The sequence below is a fragment of the Chenopodium quinoa genome, unplaced genomic scaffold, assembly GCF_001683475.1.
Source record: "Chenopodium quinoa cultivar QQ74 unplaced genomic scaffold, ASM168347v1, whole genome shotgun sequence".
NCBI lineage: Eukaryota > Viridiplantae > Streptophyta > Magnoliopsida > Caryophyllales > Amaranthaceae > Chenopodium > Chenopodium quinoa.
In genome coordinates, this window is record NW_018744072.1 from 499,921 (window position 1) to 521,080 (window position 21,160).

The window sequence follows — 21,160 nt, forward strand, 5'->3', positions numbered from 1 at the left end:
TGTTTAGCAGGCGATTCCTCGGCAGGCCGCTTGCCCAGCACAGCGGCGCAAAGGAGGGCGGCAGCTTTCTTTGATGCCGAGATCTTGTCCATTGCTTGGTCTGCAAGAGGTGATCACAGTTAGACAACTGTACAAAAATTACAAAGTATAGCAGGGTTCATAAAATAAGCGGCCAGCTACCTCTCGGCATTTCAGCACTCAGGCCACAAGCGGCCAGGTAAACCCCATCGTACAACCATTTGTACTTGGGGATATAAAATTTAGGGACAAACTCCCTAACCCCTGTATCAGGGTTCGCCTGGATAAACACTTTGAAGAGTCCTCGGTCCAGGATCTCTTCCCTGGCTTGTTGAGGAACAGGCGGCAGGTCCGAACCACCGCCTGTTAAGTAAGGTGGGTTCCGGTTCCACCTGTTGTATTTTTTATTTTGGATTTTGTTGGGACTTGAGACTATGAAGAAGGTGTTGCGCTAGTCTTCCCATTTGTTCTCTTTCCCCATAGTTATCATATAGCCTTTATGGCTATTTATTTGGTACCAGCCGGTACCGCTTGCTTTTGGGGTCCTGCTCAGATAATTTATATGGGCGAACGCCTCAAAGTTGGCGTCCACCTCATTCATTTTGCAGGCGGCCACGTACCCCAATATGTTGAACCAAGAGTTAGGGGCAAGCTGCCAAAGGCCTAGCTGGTAGCCGTCTAGAATCCTCTCTACAGCCGGGTGTAGAGGAAACCTTAAACCAGCTTTGATGGCCGCTTCATAGCAGCCAAAGCATTCGTCCCCGTAGCTAGACGCCTCTGGCCAGACGACTGTATCTTCGGGGTCAGGCACAGAGAGAATATAGTCGCCGCCCATAAAGTAGTCGGCCCTGATGCTTGCAAGTTTGTCAAACATGGTCTTGCGCCTGTTAGTTGGTACATGGCAGTAATAAGGGATATGCGACTCCCTACGAGAAGCGGCCGGATCTGCCCAGTCGTCCCCCATCTCGATCGCATGGCTTGCTCTCACCTCATGCAGGCGAGAGTGCTTTTCCTCAGAGTCGGCAGAATGCCGACTGAAGGTGCTTGTATCTGAGTCACTTGATCTCTCGGCCAGACTAGCCGCCTGCCCAGATACATCTATTGATAGGGGCTCATTCCCAACCTCGTCCCCGGATTCCCTTAAAATAGAATCGCTGGGGGTACTTGGGGTTCCATGCGGCACGTCCGGGAGCTCCTCCCGAGAGAAAAAGGAGCCGTCTGAATTGGAGTATCTTGCGGTCCTTTTTGTTCTAGCCATAGTGTCCTGCACAGACACAGAGACAGTCGGACTCCTAGTTCGCAAAGGGTGGTCCATCAAGGGGCAGTCGGCACTCCTAGTTCTAGATTCAGCCGTCCCCGGTGACCGGCTGATCACTAACCTAGGCCGTGCCGGGTGCTTTGGGGCTACCATTTTCGAAAATATAGAAAAAAAAGAAAGTACAAGAAAAAGTGCAAGGAAACAGGCGGTTACCTGGCAAAAATCTGGAAGTGTCTGGAAAAGAAGTTCAAAAACAGTCGGCCTGTAGATCAGTCGGTCTGGAAGAACAGTCGGAGGTCTTAAAGTGAGAGCAGGCGTCCTGTTTTTGTTTGTCTGAAAATTACGGTAATCATTGCAAATGATTTGGACATCCCCTATATTATAGGGGGTGAATTCCAAGGGTCAGGGTAAAAAAAAAAACCGTTAGCAATCAAAAAGTGACACCTGTCACAGGCGCCACGTGGCACGCCACGTCACCCCTGTGAGGGGCAAATGATTAGGGGATTTTTCCCTGCCACGTGGACCAATCAGAGTCCGCCACATGGACCAATCAGAGTCCGCCACGTGTCACCTCGTAAGAGGTCCAAAGTGGACCTCTCAGGCCATGACACGTGGAAAACAGAAAGGCCTGTTAGGAAAAGCAGCCTGCAACGGCCCAACCTCCCAAGCAAGCCCAATCAATCCTAGGTTTCCCAGAAACCTAGTATTGGGCACAGTCTCCCAGACTATAAATAAGGTGTTTCCCCCAAGGAAACACCTATTCAGAAATATTCAAACACATGCTGAGAGCTTCACATCATCTTTGATTAACTCTCATCCCCACACTTACTCTCAAAGTAGAGAACTGGTCAGACACCTGACACCCCAAGACTAAGCAATTCACATTGCAGATTCTCTCTCGGACCTTGAGAGAGATTTTACTTTCCGCACTTAAACTCCTCAATCACGTTCTAACTTGATCGTCGGAGGCGGAGCTCCCATCAACAGGAGTCTCCGTTATTTTGCAGGTACAGGCATCCAGAAGTCAGTCTTGGATTTGTAACTCTCCCGCAGGACATCAAAAAACCCCGAAACAATTTTAATTCAAGTGATTGCCAATAATAGATTTACTTGTGCATTAATAATCAACCATTGTAGATTAATCAGGTTTAGGGCTAACTTGTTGTATGTATATTGATCGGAAAGCGCATATGAATATCACAAGAATTAAGTAGCGGCCGATTTAGGGAGGGTTCAATCTCTTTTAGGTTGGATTTGTACCATCATCCCCGAACATCCAGTCATGGTTCCGGACCACTATGGAGTTAGTGCTCTCCGTGATCGTGAATGGGGTGTAACCTTCACACCCGTGAACGGTTTACAAGTTCCTAAAACTTGTTAGAGACTCTTTTATCTCTAGCTTCATTCCCTTGGGGTGCCACCATGCTTAAGCATGAACACAGTGGGGCTCAAAAGGTTGGGTTTGAAAAATTCCCTACACCTCGATTCCAGCACAGCACAAATGAAACAACGCGGCGTGATACACCCTGACGCGGCGAGACAGCACTGTCGGCACGCGATGAAACCTGACATGGCACGTCGGACTTGAATTCTTGCAGATCGTTTTGCTGGACAACAATTATCTACTTAAGCCTCATGATAAGCAATTGATTCTTTCCAAAGCAAATGATTATGCATTTGAGCCTCTTTATGAGCATTTGAGCCTTTTGAGCATCGTGATGAGCGACAAATGATTTGATTTGATTAATAGTCCGCCCAATTACAACTTGATTGATGATTGGCGCGATGACGATCATCTTATTGATTGATTAAGTACGCCTAAGCATTGACTGAATACATTTGAGTATTGATTGAGAACGCCTAAGCATTGGCAAAGCATATTTGAGAACGCCTAAGCATTGGCTAAGCACATTTGAGTCCGCCTAAGCATTGGTTGGGCACATTTCGATACACTTAAGCATTGGTTGAATCCGCCTAAGCATTGGTTGGGCACATTTCGATATACCTAACCATTGCTTGAGTCCGCCTAAGCATTGGTGGAGTACATTGATTGAGTAGTGATCATAAAGAATTCCTAAGATGGAAGATTTCTACAAAAATCAATTTAAAGCTCAGTAAAACCCTAAGAGATGGGGTTTTTACGGCAGATTTTCCAAAGCTGGAGAGGATGCCACTTTCAGAAATGAAGGCGAGAAGATTTGAAGACGGCGACACACTGTGGTCTTCGACAACATTCCCTGATAATTTGGAGGTTGTCCCCCTTGATTTGCCGATCGCGAAGCACTGCGATCTTCGATGACTCTCCCTGATAATTTGGAGGTTGTCCCCTTTGATTTGAAGATCGCAAAGCACTGCGATCTTCGATGGCTCTCCCTGGTAATTTGGAGGTTGTTACTTTAATTTGAAGATGGCGAAGCACTGCGATCTTCGACGGCACTACCTGATAATTTAGAGGTTGTCACTTTGTTGAGAATATGGAAGAGCATAGTGATATTTGGTATCACTCCCTGATAATTTGATTCAGAAAAATTGATGTCGCACTAAGGCGTATACCCGACGATGCAAGATACACGTTTCTTAACTCTTTTATCTGTGGAACTGACGTTTTCTGCAGGTATCGACGTTAAAAGAATGATTTAGGATCGCAGAGCGTTCTGAATCATTTCGTATCCCTATCGATCTACGTTGACTAGCGTTTTTGAAACTTAAGTTTCTCCAAACTCAGTCAAAGTGGGGGCTTTTGTAGACACCTGATTGTGTCTTTCCAAAAACCAAACCCAGTGACGAGTACCTTTCATGTCTTTGATTATCGAGTTAGGTGAAGAGTTGAAAAGTCTCATGAAGTTTCCTTAAGCCTTGATCATATTTCTAACCTTTCCTAAATTTTTTTAAATCAAAATCATTTATTTCATGTCTTTAAACCCTAAATCATTCATATTGTGTCCTTAAAATCATTCATTTCGTGTCCAAACCTTAAAAATGTCCAAACCTGATTATTTTGGTCCATAATCCTGGTCCAATTATTACTTAGTTGGATGGGGCTTAAAAATATCTTTCCAACGATATATTATAAGCCCAAATCCAACTTATAACGAAGGAGTTATGGCTAAAATACTAAACTAAGCCCAAACTGGACCTAGGTCCACATTACCTACGACCCAATGATCATGTGGAGGGTCCAAATACCTTAAACCCAATCCTAAACCAATTAGGATTCATTAGGAACTTTTATAAGTCTCTAGAAGGTTTTAATCTATCCTTTTCAAAAGATAAAAATTAAAGAGTTTGAAATTTAATAAAACTCCTATTTTTGAAAGTCCTTGTTTTGTTCGAATTTTAATATATTTATATATTATTTTGGTGCCTTGTAATTTTTATTCAAATTTTAAATTTTTGGATAGCCCTTGAAATTATCTTTCCAATGATATATCGTAATCTCAATTCCGAGCGACAACGAAAAAAATATGAATGAAATACTAAACTCTATCCAAAACCGACAGTGTTCTACACTTTCGGCCATATCTTTTATTCTACAAAAGATATAAATCTTATTTTAACAGGGTTGAAAATTATACATCCAAATCTTTCCAACGATATATTATTTATCTTATTCCGATTTGCGGATCAAAAGTTATGATAAAAACAAAAACAGCCAAATTGCAGGATCATCGTGCCGCGGCAAGGCTGTCGCGCTGCGATAGAACCTGGTTTACTTTGATTTGATTTTTAACTCTTTTTTTTATCTTTCGACCCTCTTTTTCCATGATAAATAGAATTCATATCACCCCGTTTTCAATCATCAACAACCTTAATCACCAACAATCATCATCTAATCCTCTCTTTAAGCTAAAGCTTTTCTCACTCTCTTCTTTTTTGATTTCTGGCCTTAGCCTAAACACATCCCAACACATCCAAACACACATCTTTTGATGCTTTTCCCCAAGAAAACTTCATACCTCCTTCACGAGCCTTGAATACTCCTAGCCAATCTTAAAGTTGCCTTCGACCTCGATGTGAAAGGTTGATAGTTCTGAGGGTTTGGTCCCTAATCTATATTTCAATTCTTATTTATTTGGTTTGTTTGGTTTAATCTCTCTTGAAGTTACTAATGTGTGTATTGTTTTTATAGAAAGAAATATGAGGCATCAAAGTGAGTAGATCTACTATCCTTATTCCTCGATTTTGATATAGAAATCATGTTTAAGATATTATTTTGATTCCTAGTATAATGTTAGGATGTTGATTTTGATTTCTAGTATCATGTTTAGGGTGTTAATTAATATTTCTAAAGTCATGCTTTCTAGTATCATGTTTAGGCTAGTGCTTTGATTATGATTTTTATTAGTGACGTGCTAGGATTTGTTATTAATCCGTTTAGTATCATGTCTAGGATCTTACTAATGATGTTTTGATAATATACTTATGTATGATGATTGTTGTATCAATTAATCATTTGTTGCTTGATTATTAATGATTGATTGTTATTGCTTGATCACGCCTCTTTTTATAGTTTTAAAGGAAATTTGTACTTGAAATCACACCTAATAAGATAATTAATATTGTTTTAGGTTAATATGATTTTAATTCAAGTGGTCGCCAATAATAGATTTATTTGTGCATTAATAATCAACCAACATAGATTAAATATTCTTAGGATTAATTTGATGGATGTATGTTGTCGAAAAACACACATGAATATAATTAGAATTAAGTAGAGGTCGATTTAGGGCTGGTTCAATCTCTTTAAGGTTGGATTCGTACCATCATCCCTGAATACCCAGTCATGGTTTCGAACCATTATGGAGTTAGCGACTTCGTGATCGTGAATGGGGTGTAACCTTCACACCTGTGAACGATTTACAAGTTCCTAAAACTTGTTGGAGACTCTTTTATCTCTAGCTTCTTTCCCTTTGGACGCCACCATGTCTAAAAGCATGATCATAGTGGGGCTCAAAGTTGAGATTGAAAAATTCCCTACATAACTAGAGTAATTATATCAAGGTTAAATTATCGGTCAACTCCCCCACACTAAATCTTTGCTTGTCCTCAAGCAAAGCAAGTGCATTTCCAAAATCACTACGATCAACCATGTGAGAATCATGAAAACTAAAAAACATTTAGTTAAAAAACTAGTAACTTTAGTATCACATGTTAATAAGCATGGATGAAATACTAGTTTAACAGCACCTTTAATGGCAAACCAATCTTACCTTCCTTCCCCTAAGCTTGAATCTTCTTTAGGGATGCTCAACCATATTTGCTCATGCCTCACTTCGATTTGATGACCCTCGTCAGGACTTGCACAAGATCTTGCCTTCCACCATTATGGGACCAAAACACGTAATGAAGATCAAGAGGAATCTTAAAGGGTGGGCTAGGGTGATAAGGTGGGAAAATGTAATTTGGGAATGTGGTGATAAGAAGATTAACTAGTGGAGGAAATAACATAAAACACCTCCGGCCGTGAGATATAATAGTTACAAAATTTCCAACTAGAAATTCAAACAACATATTTCCAAACATCAACAAAATCATATTTTTTTTCATCTTTCACCCTTCTTTTCAGTCTTTCTCTCTCTTTTTTTTTCTTTTTTTTTTAACTTCTTTTCTTCTCACTATTTTTCATTGCCTCTTTTTTTCTTTTTTTTTCACATATTTTTCGACATTGAATTTTTTTTTATCTTTCAACTTCCACTTGAATAGCACATCATCTTATAATAATCTTGACAATTACATCCACTTTTCAATACTTGAACTCACGGTAATACCGCATGCTTGTAATGTAAGTAATAAAGAAAATAATGTAGGGTTAACATGGCTAACAAGAGGTAGATGTGAAAATAAAAAGGAAAATACGAATGATGTAATTTGAAAGCTCTAAACAATAAGAAACGCCTCAATCATGTCCTCCAATGTAATTTAGTCATCGATCTTAGGAAGCTAAAATGCAAGTTCCAATTTAGGCGATCAAGAAGGAGGAAACGTGATAGTGAGTCTTATGAAGTTCGTGGCCCTCCACTAAGGCCTCGTTGCTCAAGGAGAAAGCGAATCCATCTTACCACATACCATTGCCTATAAAGGATTTATGCCATCTAACATAATCAATCAATCCAATGTCAATCCATTTATGACAAAAACAAAGAAAAATATTTTCAATTAAAATCACTGATTCACAAACTGACTTGGAAATTCAATTAGGACAAGGATGACATCTAATACTACATGTTATAAACAAATTCTTCAATCACAAGAATCAAGTCAACCCAAAACAAATGGAAAAAAGAGATTATTTCTCACAAACTTGAAAAGATAGAGAAAGGAAATAGTATACCAATGGTGTGGTGGGTGAAAACCCGCAAGTGAACCTTTTGAAGTAAGATTAGGCGCCTAGAAATTAATCGCAATGAACCATATTAATCGCAATGAACCATCGTAGGTGCTCTTCTTAGATCATCACTTTCATAAAAGCTAAAAGTTAGTTTATAGTATTTTATTAAATTTTATCAAAGCCCTTAGAAGCTTGTCAAATGCATCTGCATGCGTCTCACAAAAAATTAGATAGAAAAACATTAGAGAGAATATACAAAATACTAAAGACTCTACTAAGATTAGAAAAAGGAATTCAAGACTCAAAAGAAAAAGAAAAAGAAAAACTATTTACAACATTGTTGGAAAAACAAAAGAAATATTTACATTAATTACATCCAAATGAGAATCCTTGTTCCCAAAATTATCATGGATTGATGGAGTTGAAAAGACAAGAGATGGGAGATGTTAAGGGGGAGAACAAGGAAAAAGGTCAAGTTTTCTAGAGAAGGGAATATGAGGCTAAAAAAACAACGTCTTGGATAAAGACTCACTAATCTCTACTTTCTCAACCTCTTATAATCCTTAAAATTCGGCTTCTTAACACCAAATTCACAAATTTTATCCATAGCTTCCTTCAAATTGTCACAATTTACCTCACTACTTTCCTCTACTTGGATTCCATTCTTATCATACCTTAAGCCATCATCATCATCACACATTAATTGAAAATCAAGAGATTGTTGAATAGAAATCAATTGGGCTTGTAAATTCTTCAATTGGTCAATTAGTTGCGCCAAACTAGAATTAACATTTTCAATGTAATTTGCAAAAATAAGCTTCAATCTTAACTCAAATGATTCAATTTCAATGTCCTTGCATATTTTAGCACCTTCTTCAACAAGAAGCTCTAATTTTGATTTAGATGGTTCGGGCTCACAAGAAAATTGAAAATAAATGGATAACACAGGTTATCACATTGATACTCATAAGAGTTAAGATGTAAATTCTCCAATTCTTCAAAACTCTTAGAAGATCTATTACAAACCTCCAAAAAAATTTCAATAGCAAGTTCAAGAGGATTTGGGTTCTTGTGAGTGGTTTTAAGAATCATATTGAGGAGAAGAGTCATAATAATAGTAATCATTAGATTCATTATAGGGAATATGGGGTAATTCTTAGGAATTCAAGAAAAACCTTTGGAATTTTGACAAGATAAATCAAAATTAGAAACATGATAATCCCAAGCATTATAACCATTTTCCCCATGACAATCATAATTACTCACCATTTTAATGATTCCAATCCATGATGAAACAACAATCATGAAAAAGAGAAAAAGAAAAGAAAAAGCGAAAAAAAAAAATTACAAACTCAAATTAATTAATTCTAAGCAAACCAAATTAATCCGTCACCTTCCCCGGCAACGGCGACAAAATTTGATAGGCGGTCGCACACCTAAAAAAATAATAAAAACCTAACTATTCCTCCTAATATGTAGTAGGGTAAGTTAGGGTCGATCTCACAGAGAAGGTAGTATCAATATTGGGTTGCTATGAATTATAAATAGCTGAGTCAATCAAATATAGGGTTAGAACTACTATACTACTAACGAAAGAAAACCAAATAATAAAAACATCTAGAATTAAGTATCACCACTAGCATAATCAATACAAGATAAATTCCTACCCCAATTAATCAATTATATGTTTACAAGGAAAAGTAATCCTTAGATAGTACCAAAGGTCTCTCTCGAGTTATAAATGGCTTCCCTAATCACAATCAAGCCTATTCTCGTGGAATCATGTAAATTAGAGACATTAAGCACATTACTCTAACTTCCTAATCATCCATTCAACTACTCTCGTGATGAACTTCAAACCCTTAATTGATCTATCCAAATTCGTTAGAACCCAACTTTCATTGCCATTAAAAAAAAGAATAAAAACAATACTAATTATCTCTAATCTAGTATTGTCATAAACACAATCAATTAAACATGGACAAGATAAACAATTAATTGAGAATTTAAAAGCATAGATCAATATCAATCATGGCTAGGGTTCAATCTAACCCTGGAGTACTAATCTACACTAACATTATAAAAGAAATAAACATAAAAGAAAGAGAAGAAGAAAATATAATACTTGAATTAATAAAATAAAACTAGAGAGAAAACTAGTATTCTAAACTAATGAATAATGGGGTTATGAAAAAATAAAACCAAGGAGTATTTATAATAAAGCTAGGAATTAAGATAGAATTAGAAAACTAAGTCGCTAATAATATGCCCTTATTCGTCTAGATAAGGACATGCCTCTGAAAGGCACGGACGTGCCTTAATTCACTCATCCATACACGGGCGTGCCAGCATGAGGCACGTCCGTGTCTCACTGCTGCACGCATAGCTCGTCTTAAACTGGTCATAACTTGAGATCCAGAGCTTTGTTTGAGGCTTGTAATATATAGTTGGAATTCTCTTGAAGTCTACTTTCCAATTCAATCAGAAACACTTCATTATCATTTGTACATCAAAAGTTATGTTCAAAATAGTGGACGAGACTCATGTTTGTCAAGTCTTTCATCAACGCTTTGCTTCATTCTATCCCAATTTTGCCTCGAAACATGAGTTGAGATCCTTGAGCAAGATAGCTTCATACTCCATTATTATTATACTAAAGATTAGCCAATCATAATCCATTTTCATCTAAATCACCTGAAATTCATCAAAACGCACCAACGGAGAGTACTAGAGCATAACTTAAGCAAATAATGTAAATATACACCTTAGACCTCTAAATCTATAAGCAATTGAGAGTAGATATGCACCTAAAGTGTGTACAAATTAGGACTTATCAACTGAACTTTACTTCTATTGTGTAATTTTGTTGATTAAGCATATGTCATAAAAAACAATATTGTACTTCATCCATAGATTGTCTCTATACTATATGATTGCCATCTTAAAAAGTCGGGTTTGGGCAAATTTTTTGAACTTGAATTTTAGGCCTAGCCTTAATTTTTTTTTTTTTGGGTTTTAGGCAGTCACAAATATCATTTTCATTTAAAATTTGGTCCACCCGATTAAAGGCTGAAAAGACAGCTATTTTTGGCCTAGAATAGCAGGTATGGGCATAGTTTTTTGGCCCAAAAAAAGCCAAGTTTTTTTTGCCAAAGTCCAGCCTAGCGCGTAATCACCTATATGAAGAAGTATTGATTGAATACCTATTTTAAGAGTGTCATGGGTGATTTGAGCTCCAATTCTTCCTTTTTAAGAGTGATTGAGCATATTATTTATCACTTAGGCCCTTTTTAAAAAAACTTATTTTCAATTTATTTATATTGAGTTCAAATCAATTTGTTATTATTATTGTAGTAGTTGTAAATTGTTATTTAATAATATGAATTCAGTGATATCTAGTTTAGTTTAGCTCAAGGGAATAGGACCTTAGTTTCATTAGATCATCTACATCCATACCATACTAGAATAAATGAGTCTTTATTTATTCCCATAATGTTATTAGATGGCCAAGATCATGTTACATTTCTTTATCCTAAGCTAGATCTTAAAATTTCCTCACAAAGGCTAAAGAAAGAATTTTCCGTAAATAACCTATTCATCAAAAATAGAGTTTGCTTTTTATATTACAAATACAATTAACCGCAAAACATATAAGTAAAATATTTCAATTGATGTTTAAATAAATGATGAGAGTAATTCACTACCCAATTGGTTATAGATTTTCTCCCGATTTCTAGGGATTCTCATTATTACATGTCCTTGTAACTCTTTACACACTACAGTAAAAAAAAATGTTCAAGTTGAATTATTAAACTCCTTTAGATTTAGAAAAATGATACAAAATTACCTTTTTCTAGTGTTGCATCATCTCTTTTAACTTAATACTAGGTGTTTAGGAAAATCTTAGTAGGGTAGGTCGAGGAATTTTCTTAAGGTTTTAGGGGTGATAACAATCAATCTTGCAATATCAATCACAATATCCAGGAGCAATCATATAATAAAGAACGAGTGAATTAACTAAAGGAATAAGAGTTAGAAAGGCAATATTGAGTAAGGATAGGATCCTTGATCAGAATAGACACATAATTCGTAAGTAACTTGCATATATTTTGAGTATTAATGTATGAATGCGCGTATGAGGCTATTACATGTGTTCTCCACTATTTATACCTAGGGTATGCTAGGGTTTACAAGTATTTTTGGCATACATTCAAAAGAGAAAGATCTTTGTTATTTATTCTTCTTTCCTTGCGTGCCTTGTGTATTTTTGTTATGCCTTCCCAGCTGATTAACTAATTGATCTTCTAGCCATACTTGTGCCAATCACACCGTTTTAAATTGATCTCCTTTTGTTTGGCTTGTTCTTGGATCTTCTGGAGTGCCCTATGTCTTTTGGGCTCTTTGGGAGTATGGGCCCAACTATTGCCCCTAATTATGTTTAAGCATCTTGAAGATAGAAATTACCAAAAAGAGCCAATGAAATATGTTTTAAAATTGGAAGTTTTCCAACAGTAACAAATTTAAGAGTGGGGAATGGTTTAAGGCAAGTGCCTTGAGAATTGCAACTAGGGGTTTGCTTTTTTGGGGTATTTATTAAATGTGCAGGCTTCAATCAAATCACTTGACTCTTCTTTGTCGCTAGTTTGAATTTTTTCTTAGGTAATTCTCTCTCTTCCTCTACTTTCTCTGTTTTTTTCAATTTTCTTGCTTGTTGCTGTTTTGCGATGGGGAATATGGTGAAAGTAGTGTTCGCTGGTGCTGAGGAATGCGTGAAAAAACCTATCTTCACTGCTCAGAATGTTTTCCCTGTTAAGGATGTCTATCCTTCGCATTTGACAAAGGATGATGTAAAGCAAATTGCTACTTCTGCATGGTTTCCTGATGGAGTTGTGGTCAAAATCCCATCTTCTAGGAGAGGGCAGACTGGACTACCCTTGGTTGGGTGTAATTCTTTGAGTACCCTTTTGTGATTGGGCACACCTTCCTTTTGTTCGTCAATTTCTCTCCAAAGTTAGGGTTTTGCCTTGCCAACTGTTGCCCCAAACTTGGAGAATTTTACGAATTCTCGATTTGTTGAGTGATAAGTTGGGTATTTCGTTGGATGTGAGGGATCATTGCTACCCTTACACTATCAGGACCAGTGGTAAAGGTTGGGTTACTCTTCGATTGAAGGATATGGTTGATCCTTTGGTGACAGATTTGGAGAAGGCTTTTGATAAGAAGTGGTATCACAAATTTTTCTTTGTGAGGGTTGATTCTTTTAGCGAGGAAACTTCTTTTCTGATTGATACTGTTGAGGCTGAAGGTATTTTGTTTTCTGAATTTTGTGTGAGTTTTTTTTCTGTTGATTTGGGCTTATTTATGTTGTAATTGCAGTGAGTAAGTTGAAGCAACGTGCTGAGTCTCAGTCTTTGATTGATTGCTTGTATGAGTTGAGTGCTGAAGAGAGATCTTTCATCAAGTTGACGCAGCCTGAAGTAGTTGTCCATATTGAGGATCTGGACGAGAAGAATCTGACAAAGAAGTTGCCCCTGTCATGTCTCAAGGTATGTTTTGTCTTTCGCATTTGTTAAGGCCTTTTTGTTTTTGTTGGGATGTGCGTTTTTGTGTAACATTGTTGTTATGTTTGGGAAGGATTGTTTGGCCTGTCCTTTGTGTGCTGGTTATCCTGTTGTATTCTGAATGGCTTGTTGCATACTAGTTGCCTTGTTGCATTCTGGATGTCTTGTTATGTTTTGAATTATCTTGTTGTGTCTTTAATGCCCTACTACGTTTGCTGAATATTTGTGTAACTTGTAGACACTACTAGGTCACTAAGGTCATATGCTGCACTTAGCTCTTCCTCTATTTTGGAGCATATTAGGTAGAAAGCTTCGAAAATTGGGGAGGATGTTTCTAAGAAGAGTCCTGCACTCAAAAAGGCTCCAATTCCTCCTCCTCCTCGTGTGTCAAGTGTCAAAAGGAAGTTGGAGGTTCCTGCTGATCTTGAAGCTAAGGGCTTTTCTTATGATGCTCTGGCTCCTTATGCGGATAATTTGTTGTTCCCCTCCTTCAGGGACCGCTAATCCTTGCAGACTTTTGCGGACCTTTCTCAGGAGGCTGCTTTGAACTCCTTCCAAGTATGGTATACGCCCAAAAAATTTCTTTCAAAAATGAACAGCTTCTATATAATCTTTACTGATGTAATTGTGTTCTGCAACGTTTCCAGTCTTGCTTGGGGGTGCTAGGAAACGTGTCATAATTCACTAAGCCTTCGACGTCATGAAGAAGGAACGGGATTCTTTGTCAGACAGGCTCAAGGCAACGTTTGACGCTTTGAAGGGGTAACGAGCTAAGCATAAGGACTTTCGTGCTGAGTTTAATCAGTTGAAGGGTACCTTGAAGGATGCTGCAAATGAATCTCTTGATGTGGCTAGCTACTATTTGGGCAAGGCTCGGTTGGATATCATAGAGGAATACCAGCAGGGAAAGCATGAGGCTTGGGATTATGATGATGAGAAGGCTGCTTTTAAGAAGTCTTTCCTTGGTAAAAACTGCTGCTCCAGGCTCGCTTCTGCTGAGTTACGCTGATGAAGAGGTGAATTCCCCAGTGAACGAAGATGTCAAAGCTGCCCATGAGGAAGAGAAGGTCCTTGCTGACAAGATAGGAGAAAATTAGTCTTCCAGTGCTGTTTCCTTAGTATTTTCTGAACAATTTGGTTTTTTAACTTGAAGTATTTGTAATATTGCTTCCTAAGTGTAGTTGGATGTTTTTTCTTTTTGCTTTTTGTTGCCTTGTGCAACTAAGTAATTTTATGCTTTCATGTTTGTCATTCTTGTTGTTTGTGTTGTTTTCATTGTATCCCAGTTGTATTACAGTTGTATTGCAAATGGGATGTAGTATTGCTTACATGTCCTTTATGTTGAAGTTTGTGAATTATGTGCTTCTTGTTCTACAGGGAGATTCTTATGCATCATTGTTTTTTGCTCTGTAATAATGTCCTTGCAAAACAGGAAAAAGTCAGGAGTGGCCGTGGGTTTCCCCAACGGCCCTCCGATGCTTAAGTCAGTACTCGTAGTTCAAATAAATGAAATTGACTAAGTATTGGGATAAAAGAATGTACCTTTCTTGTGCTGGGGTTGGGGTTACTTCCTGGATAGGTTTTCTTTCTGAGGAGTGTTTGCTTAGAGATACAAAAGGAGAGATTTTACACCTTTCTCGAGTCTTGGTTGTTTGTAGTTAGGTTTTTGCATACCTTAGAAAGGGTAGAGCTTCAAATGTGTTGCATTCCAGCTTCGTTGGACTTAGCTTCTTTCCCTTCTACATTCCTTAATCTGTACGCTCTATTGCCTACTACCTTTGTGATCTCGTATGGTCCTTCCCAGTTAGGTGCTAATTTTCCAGTGTTTACTTCTCTTGTGTTTTCGTATACCTTTCTAAGGGCCCAATCTCCTACCTTGAAGATCTTGACTCTTACATTCTTGTTAAAAATTCTTGCAACTTCTTGCTGATAGGCTTCCATTCTCATCTTGGCGTCGTCTCTGATTTCTTTAACAGTGTCTAGGTTGTATGCTAGCTCAGATTGATTTCTATCTTTTGTCATTAGTCCGTACCTTGCAGTTGGGACTTCCACTTCCATAGGGATCACTGCCTCACACTCGTACACTAGTGAAAATGGAGTATGGTCTGTCGCACCTTTTGGTGTTGTCCTATCTGCCCAAAGTATGCTGGGTAGTTCATCTGCCCATTTTCCTTTTGCACCTTCTAATCTTTTCTTTATGTTGATAAGAACTTTGTTGCTTGACTCTGCTTGTGCGTTTGCTTGAGGATACCTTGGTGTGGATGTAATGAGCGATATGTTCCATTCCTTGCAGAATTTTATGGTCTTTTTGCTAATGAACTAGGACCCGTTGTCTGTAATGATTTCTGTGGTACGCCAAATCTGCACAGTATGTTCCTTTTGATGAATGAATGACGTGTTTATCTTTGATATGATGTCCTTGTATGCCTCGAATTCCATCCATTTGGATAAGTAATCTGTCATTGCTAGAAAATACACTCTTTGCCCTGATGAAGGAGGTAACTTGACTATATCTATTCCCCATTTCATAAATGGCCAAGGTGTTAATGTTGGATGTAGCTCTTCAGATTGTTGATGAGTCAGTGGTGCATGTTTATTACATGCTAGAAATTTCTTAATGAACTCTGCTACATCCTGGGCCAGTAATACCCCCATTCTGAGGGCCTTGTTGGCTAAGTTTCTTCCTCCAAAATGATTTCCGCACTCCCCACTATGTAATGATTGCAGGACTTGTTGTACTTCTTGTTTCTCTAAACACCTCAAGTATGGACTAGCTGCTGACTTCTTGAAGAGTACGTTGCTAATTAGACAGTATTTGGATGCTTTCATGACGAATGCATGCGCAACCACTTTCCCTTTCGGTGCTACTTTGTTAGTGAGAAAGTCTTTGAAAGGTTTTGTCCAGCTGTCTTCTTCATCAGTAGGGTTTTCTTGTACTTCGTAGACATTCATGGTTGATTCCTTCTCTATGGATGGATACATAACATGTACTAATGGTGTAGCTCCGAACTCATCAGGATTGATGTTGGATCCAAGGTTGGCTAGTGCATCTACTTTAGTGTTTAAGTTTCTAGGCACTTGTGCAATTTTGAACTTGAATTCCTTTATGAGGTTTCTTACTACCTCTAGGTATGCAACCATCTTGGCATCTTTTGCTGCATACTCACCATTAATTTGGTTTACAATTAGTAAGGAGTCAGAGATTACCTCTTGGTGCTTTATCCTCATATCTTTGGCAATGGTCAGCCTTGTGATTAATGCCTCGTACTCTGCCTTGTTGTTTGGTTGCTTTGAAATTTCACCTTACTGCTTAGGCAATTTTTTCTCCTTGAGGGGATGTTAACACTATTCACAAGCCTACACCTCGTATATTTGCTGCACCATCTGTGTGGAATCTCCATTTTTGCGCGGGTTTGGGTTCCTGGAGGGACAACGCTTCTTTCTGTGCTTCTTGCTCAAGTGCTGGACTGAAATCTGCCACGAAGTTTGCCAAGGCCTATGCTTTGATTGCAATTCTGGGTTCATATTGAATATCATAATTACTAATATAGATCATCCATTTCTCCATCCTTCCTGACATTTCTGGTTTTCTCATGATAGCCTTAATAGGGTAATTAGTACGCACACATATAACATGACTTTCAAAGTATGGGCGTAACTTAATTGAAGCAGTGACTAAGGCTAAAATGATTTTTTCTAAGGAAGCGTACCTGGTTTCCGCACTGAGTAAGGTTTACTTACGTAATAGATTGGAAACTGCTCCTTATCTTCTTCTCTAGTGAGGACTGCACTGATCGTCCCTTCTACTACTGCTAAGTAATGTTGGAGTGGCTCTCCTTCTTTTGGTTTGGAAAGTATCAAAGGGTTTGCTAAGTATTCCTTCATCTTCCTCATGCTTCCTCATGCTCTTGCTCCCATTTGAATTCTTTGTTCTTCTTTAGCACGTCGTAGAAGACTTTGTTCTTGTCTGATGACTTGGAGATGAACCTGTTCAGTGCTGCTATTCTTCCTATAAGGCTTTGTATATCCTTCTTGGACTTTGGTCGTTCTAAGTCGAGTATGGCCTTGACTTGATCTGGACTGGCTTCTATTCCTCAATGTGTTACCATGTAGCCTAAGAATTTTCCTGACTGTACTCCAAACGTGCATTTGGTGGGGTTCAACTTCATGCCATACTGTTTTATGATGGAGAAAGTCTTTGAGGTCCTTAATATGATCTGTTACTTTCTTGAACTTCACTACCATATCATCTATGTATACTTCCATTGTGTTTCCGATTTGTTTTTCGAACATCTTGTTGACTAGTCTCTAGTATGTTGCTCCAGCATTCTTTAGTTCGAAAGGCATTACCTTGTAGCAATATATTCCTTGGCTGGTTATGAAGGTTGTATTTTCTTGGTCATCTTTGTGCATGAGAATCTAATTGTACTCATTGTATGCATCCACATAGGAGAGTAGTTCGTGTCCAACTGTAGCATCCACCATGGCGTCGATGTGAGGTAGTGGGAACGGATCCTTTGGGCAGGCGTTATTGATGTCTGTGAAATCGATGCATATTCTCCATTTCCCATTTTTCTTTCTAACCACCACTACGTTGGCTGACCAGTCTGGATACTTAACCTCTCTGATTTTTCTGTTTTTGAGCAGATTCAGAACTTCTTCGTTAATCACTTTGTTCCTTTCTGGTGCAAATTTCATTCTCTTTTGCTTTACTGGTACATGTTTCGGGCCCACGTTCAGCTTGTGTACAATTACCTCTGCGGGGATTCCCTTCATGTCTTTGTTCCATGCAAACGCGTCCTTCTTTGGTTATAAGAATTCTAAAACTTGTTAACTAAGGTCTTTAATCAACTCTACTCCTATTCGTACTTTCTGATCTGGCTGATTTGGATTCAGCTGGACCTCTATTGCTTCTTGTTTTTATGCTATGCTGATCTTTTCTTAGCCCAACTGAATCTCTTATTGCTATGCTGATTCTTTTTCTGTAGATGTTGCTTTCAATGTTATTTTGTAGCATTCCTTGGCTTCCTTTAGATCTCCCTTGATTTCTTGGATTCCCCATTTGGTGGGAAACTAGATGATCTAATGTTACGTAGATGGTATCTAAGGTCTGCCTAGAATCATGTTGTAAGATGACAGAGTATTGATCATTAGGAACTTTACTTGCAGATTGATCCCTTTTGCGTAGGTGGGCAATGTAATTTCTCGAATTATTTTCTTAGTTTCTCAAATGAACCCGGCCAGCATTGTTGACTTATTGATGATGTCTTTCTTGTCAATTTTCATATGTTTCACTGTATCGAGCATAATGATGTTTGCTGAACTCCATTGTCAACCAGGATCCTCTTAATCAAGCAATTTCCAACTAGGAGCGATATTACCAGGCTATCATGGTGCTCTTCTATGGTATCACTTTCTCCCAAATATGATTGGAATATCCATATTTGCTTGTGCCCTCTTTGCTGGTATGTTCATGTTGCTTTTTTTAGCATGGCGCTTCGCTGTTGAGTACGTCAGGCCGCATACTTCTAATCCTCCGGATATGAAACAAATGGTCTTGACAATTGGAGGAGGAGGTGGAGGGCCACCTTGATTGGACTCACATTCTCTGCCTGGGCTTTGGACTTGTCCATCATGAGTTCCTTGAGATATCCCTTCGTCAGCAGGTAGGCAACCTCCTTTTTTGAGCGCTACACATTCCTCAGTAGTGTGACCGATATCTGAATGGAAGTCCCACCACCTTGACGGATCTTTCTTCTCTCCTGGCCTATCACTCTTTCTGGGCCATTATACAGTATCTCCATTTTGTTCAAGGTCCTAATCACACCTAAAGGGTTAACATTGAAACAATATTCATGCAATTTAGGGGGGAGTTCAGGATCTTCCCTCCAATCTGTGAATTCTCCGTCGACAACTTTGACTGTTCCTTCTTTAAAGCGGGATCGCTGATAAGGTTTGAACCTATGATCCCTTCTAGGAAAGTTGTTGTTCCTTCTTGTTGAACGTTCTGGCTCATAGTCTTCCTTGCGTAGACATCTTCTTCAAACCTGACTTGAGCCACTGCTATTTGCTTCGGCTTGGACATCTTCAAAGGTTGTGCAGGGATACTTGGTCAGTTCCTTATAGAGCTCGCTATGGTCAAGCAGTCCTCTTCTAAATGCTTTGATAGTTATGGGAGCGTCTCATTTATGTATCCCAATCTTCTCTCTATTGAACCTGTTAAGATAATCCCTCAAGGACTCTCCATACCTTTGCACAACTCTATATAAATCTGGAGATTGCTTCTCGATCTTCCTACTGCTAGCGAATTGGGTCTTAAATAGGTTGACCATTCCTGCAAAAGATCGAATAGTCCTATTATCTAAACTAATGAACCAAGTTAGAGTTGGACCTGACAAGGTGGCTCCAAAGCCTTTGCACATAATTGCCTCCCTAATATCTCTAGGGATTGAGCTAGTTATCATCTTCAGCTTGTAGAGAGACACGTGCTCATCAGGGTTTGTTGTTCCGTCGTACATGGAATACTGGGCGTACTGAACCTCTTCGGCACTTCCACCATGGCAATCTCTTCTGAGAAGGGTGACTCTATATAGCCATCTGCAACTTCTTCCTCCATGGGCTTCGGCACTATGGGGATTTTTGCAATCTTGGCCTCGAACGCCTTGAGGTATTCCTTGACCAACTTTTCTATCTTTCCCTCCTCAGTTCCCACTTGCTTGCTTTTCTGGAAAGTACCTGCATCAATAAAACCTTCATCTAGGGTTGTGTCCCTGTTGTTAGAACCTTTTTCCCCGTTAGTAGGGGTATGGAAAGCTCCTGACATATCGAGCTGCATGGCTATGATTTTGATATTCTTTCTAGAGTTTACTGTATTTGGTTGCGTAGGGCTTCATTTTGTTTGGTCAGGCTAGTGAGTTTGGCTTTAGTTTAGACCTTTTGGGCCAACAGGATTTCGATTAGGCTTTTCTGATGGTCCAAGGTTTGTTGGAATGCGTTCATTCCCTGTTAGTAGGGGTATGGAAAGCTCTTGACATATCGAGCTGCATGGCTATGCTTTCGGTATTCTTTCTAGAGTTGATTGTTTTGGATGCAACTGACTGTATTTGGTTGCGGAGGGCTTCATTTTGTTTGGTCAGGCTAATGAGTTTGGCTTCAGTTTGGACCTTTTGGGCCAACAGGTTTCAATTGGCTTTTCTTCTAGTTCAAGGTTTGGCGGAATGCGTTCGTTCCTTCATTGATTTTGGCTATGGTGAAGGGTAATGGTGGTCCAGTCATGGTTAGATGATTTTCTTGGTTTTTTGGAGAGTTTTTGGCAGGTTAATTGATTATAAGCCCCACGGTGGGCACCAAATTGTTTAGGCAAATCTTAGTAGGGTAGGTCTAGGAATTTGCTTAAGGTTTTAGGGGTAATAACAATCAATCCTGCAATATCAATCACAATATCCAAGAGCAATGATATAATAAAGAACGAGTGAATTAACTAAAGGAATAAGAGTTAGAAAGGCAATACTGAGTAAGGATAGACTCCTTGATCATAATAGACACAGAATTCATAAGTAACTTGCATATATTTTTGAGTATTAATGTATGAATGCGAGTATGAGGCTATTACATATGTTCTCCACTATTTATACCTAGGGAATGCTAGGGTTTACAAGTATTTTTGGCATACATTCAAAATAGAAAGATCTTTTTTATTTATTCTTCTTTCCTTGCATGCCTTGTGTATTTTTGGTATGCCTTCCCAGTTGATTAATTAATTGATATTCTTGCCATACTTGTGCCAATCACGCCGTTTTAAATTGATCTCCTTTTGTTTGGCCTGTTTTTGGATCTTCTGAAGTGCCCTATGTCTTTTGGGCTCTTTGGGAGTACGGGCCCAACACTAGGGCGTTGGTATTCATCTGTTTTCTTGTTGTATTAAGGAGTGGGAAACCAAACTTGCATTATAGTCATTTCAAGCTCAGTATGGAAATTGTTATTGAAGTAATAATT

The 21,160-nt window shown here is 38.6% G+C and overlaps 1 protein-coding gene across 1 annotated transcript; it reads right to left on the reverse strand.

Moving 5' to 3' along the window:
- Positions 1-14,857: 14,857 nt before the first annotated feature.
- LOC110691280 lies at positions 14,858-16,393 on the reverse strand. The gene is made up of 2 exons (XM_021868202.1): positions 15,492-16,393; positions 14,858-15,416 (listed from the first exon to the last, which is right to left on the reverse strand). Exons 1-2 carry the CDS (start codon positions 16,391-16,393, stop codon positions 14,858-14,860), a joined length of 1,461 nt encoding a protein of 486 aa, XP_021723894.1.
- Between the last annotated feature and the right edge of the window lie 4,767 nt (positions 16,394-21,160).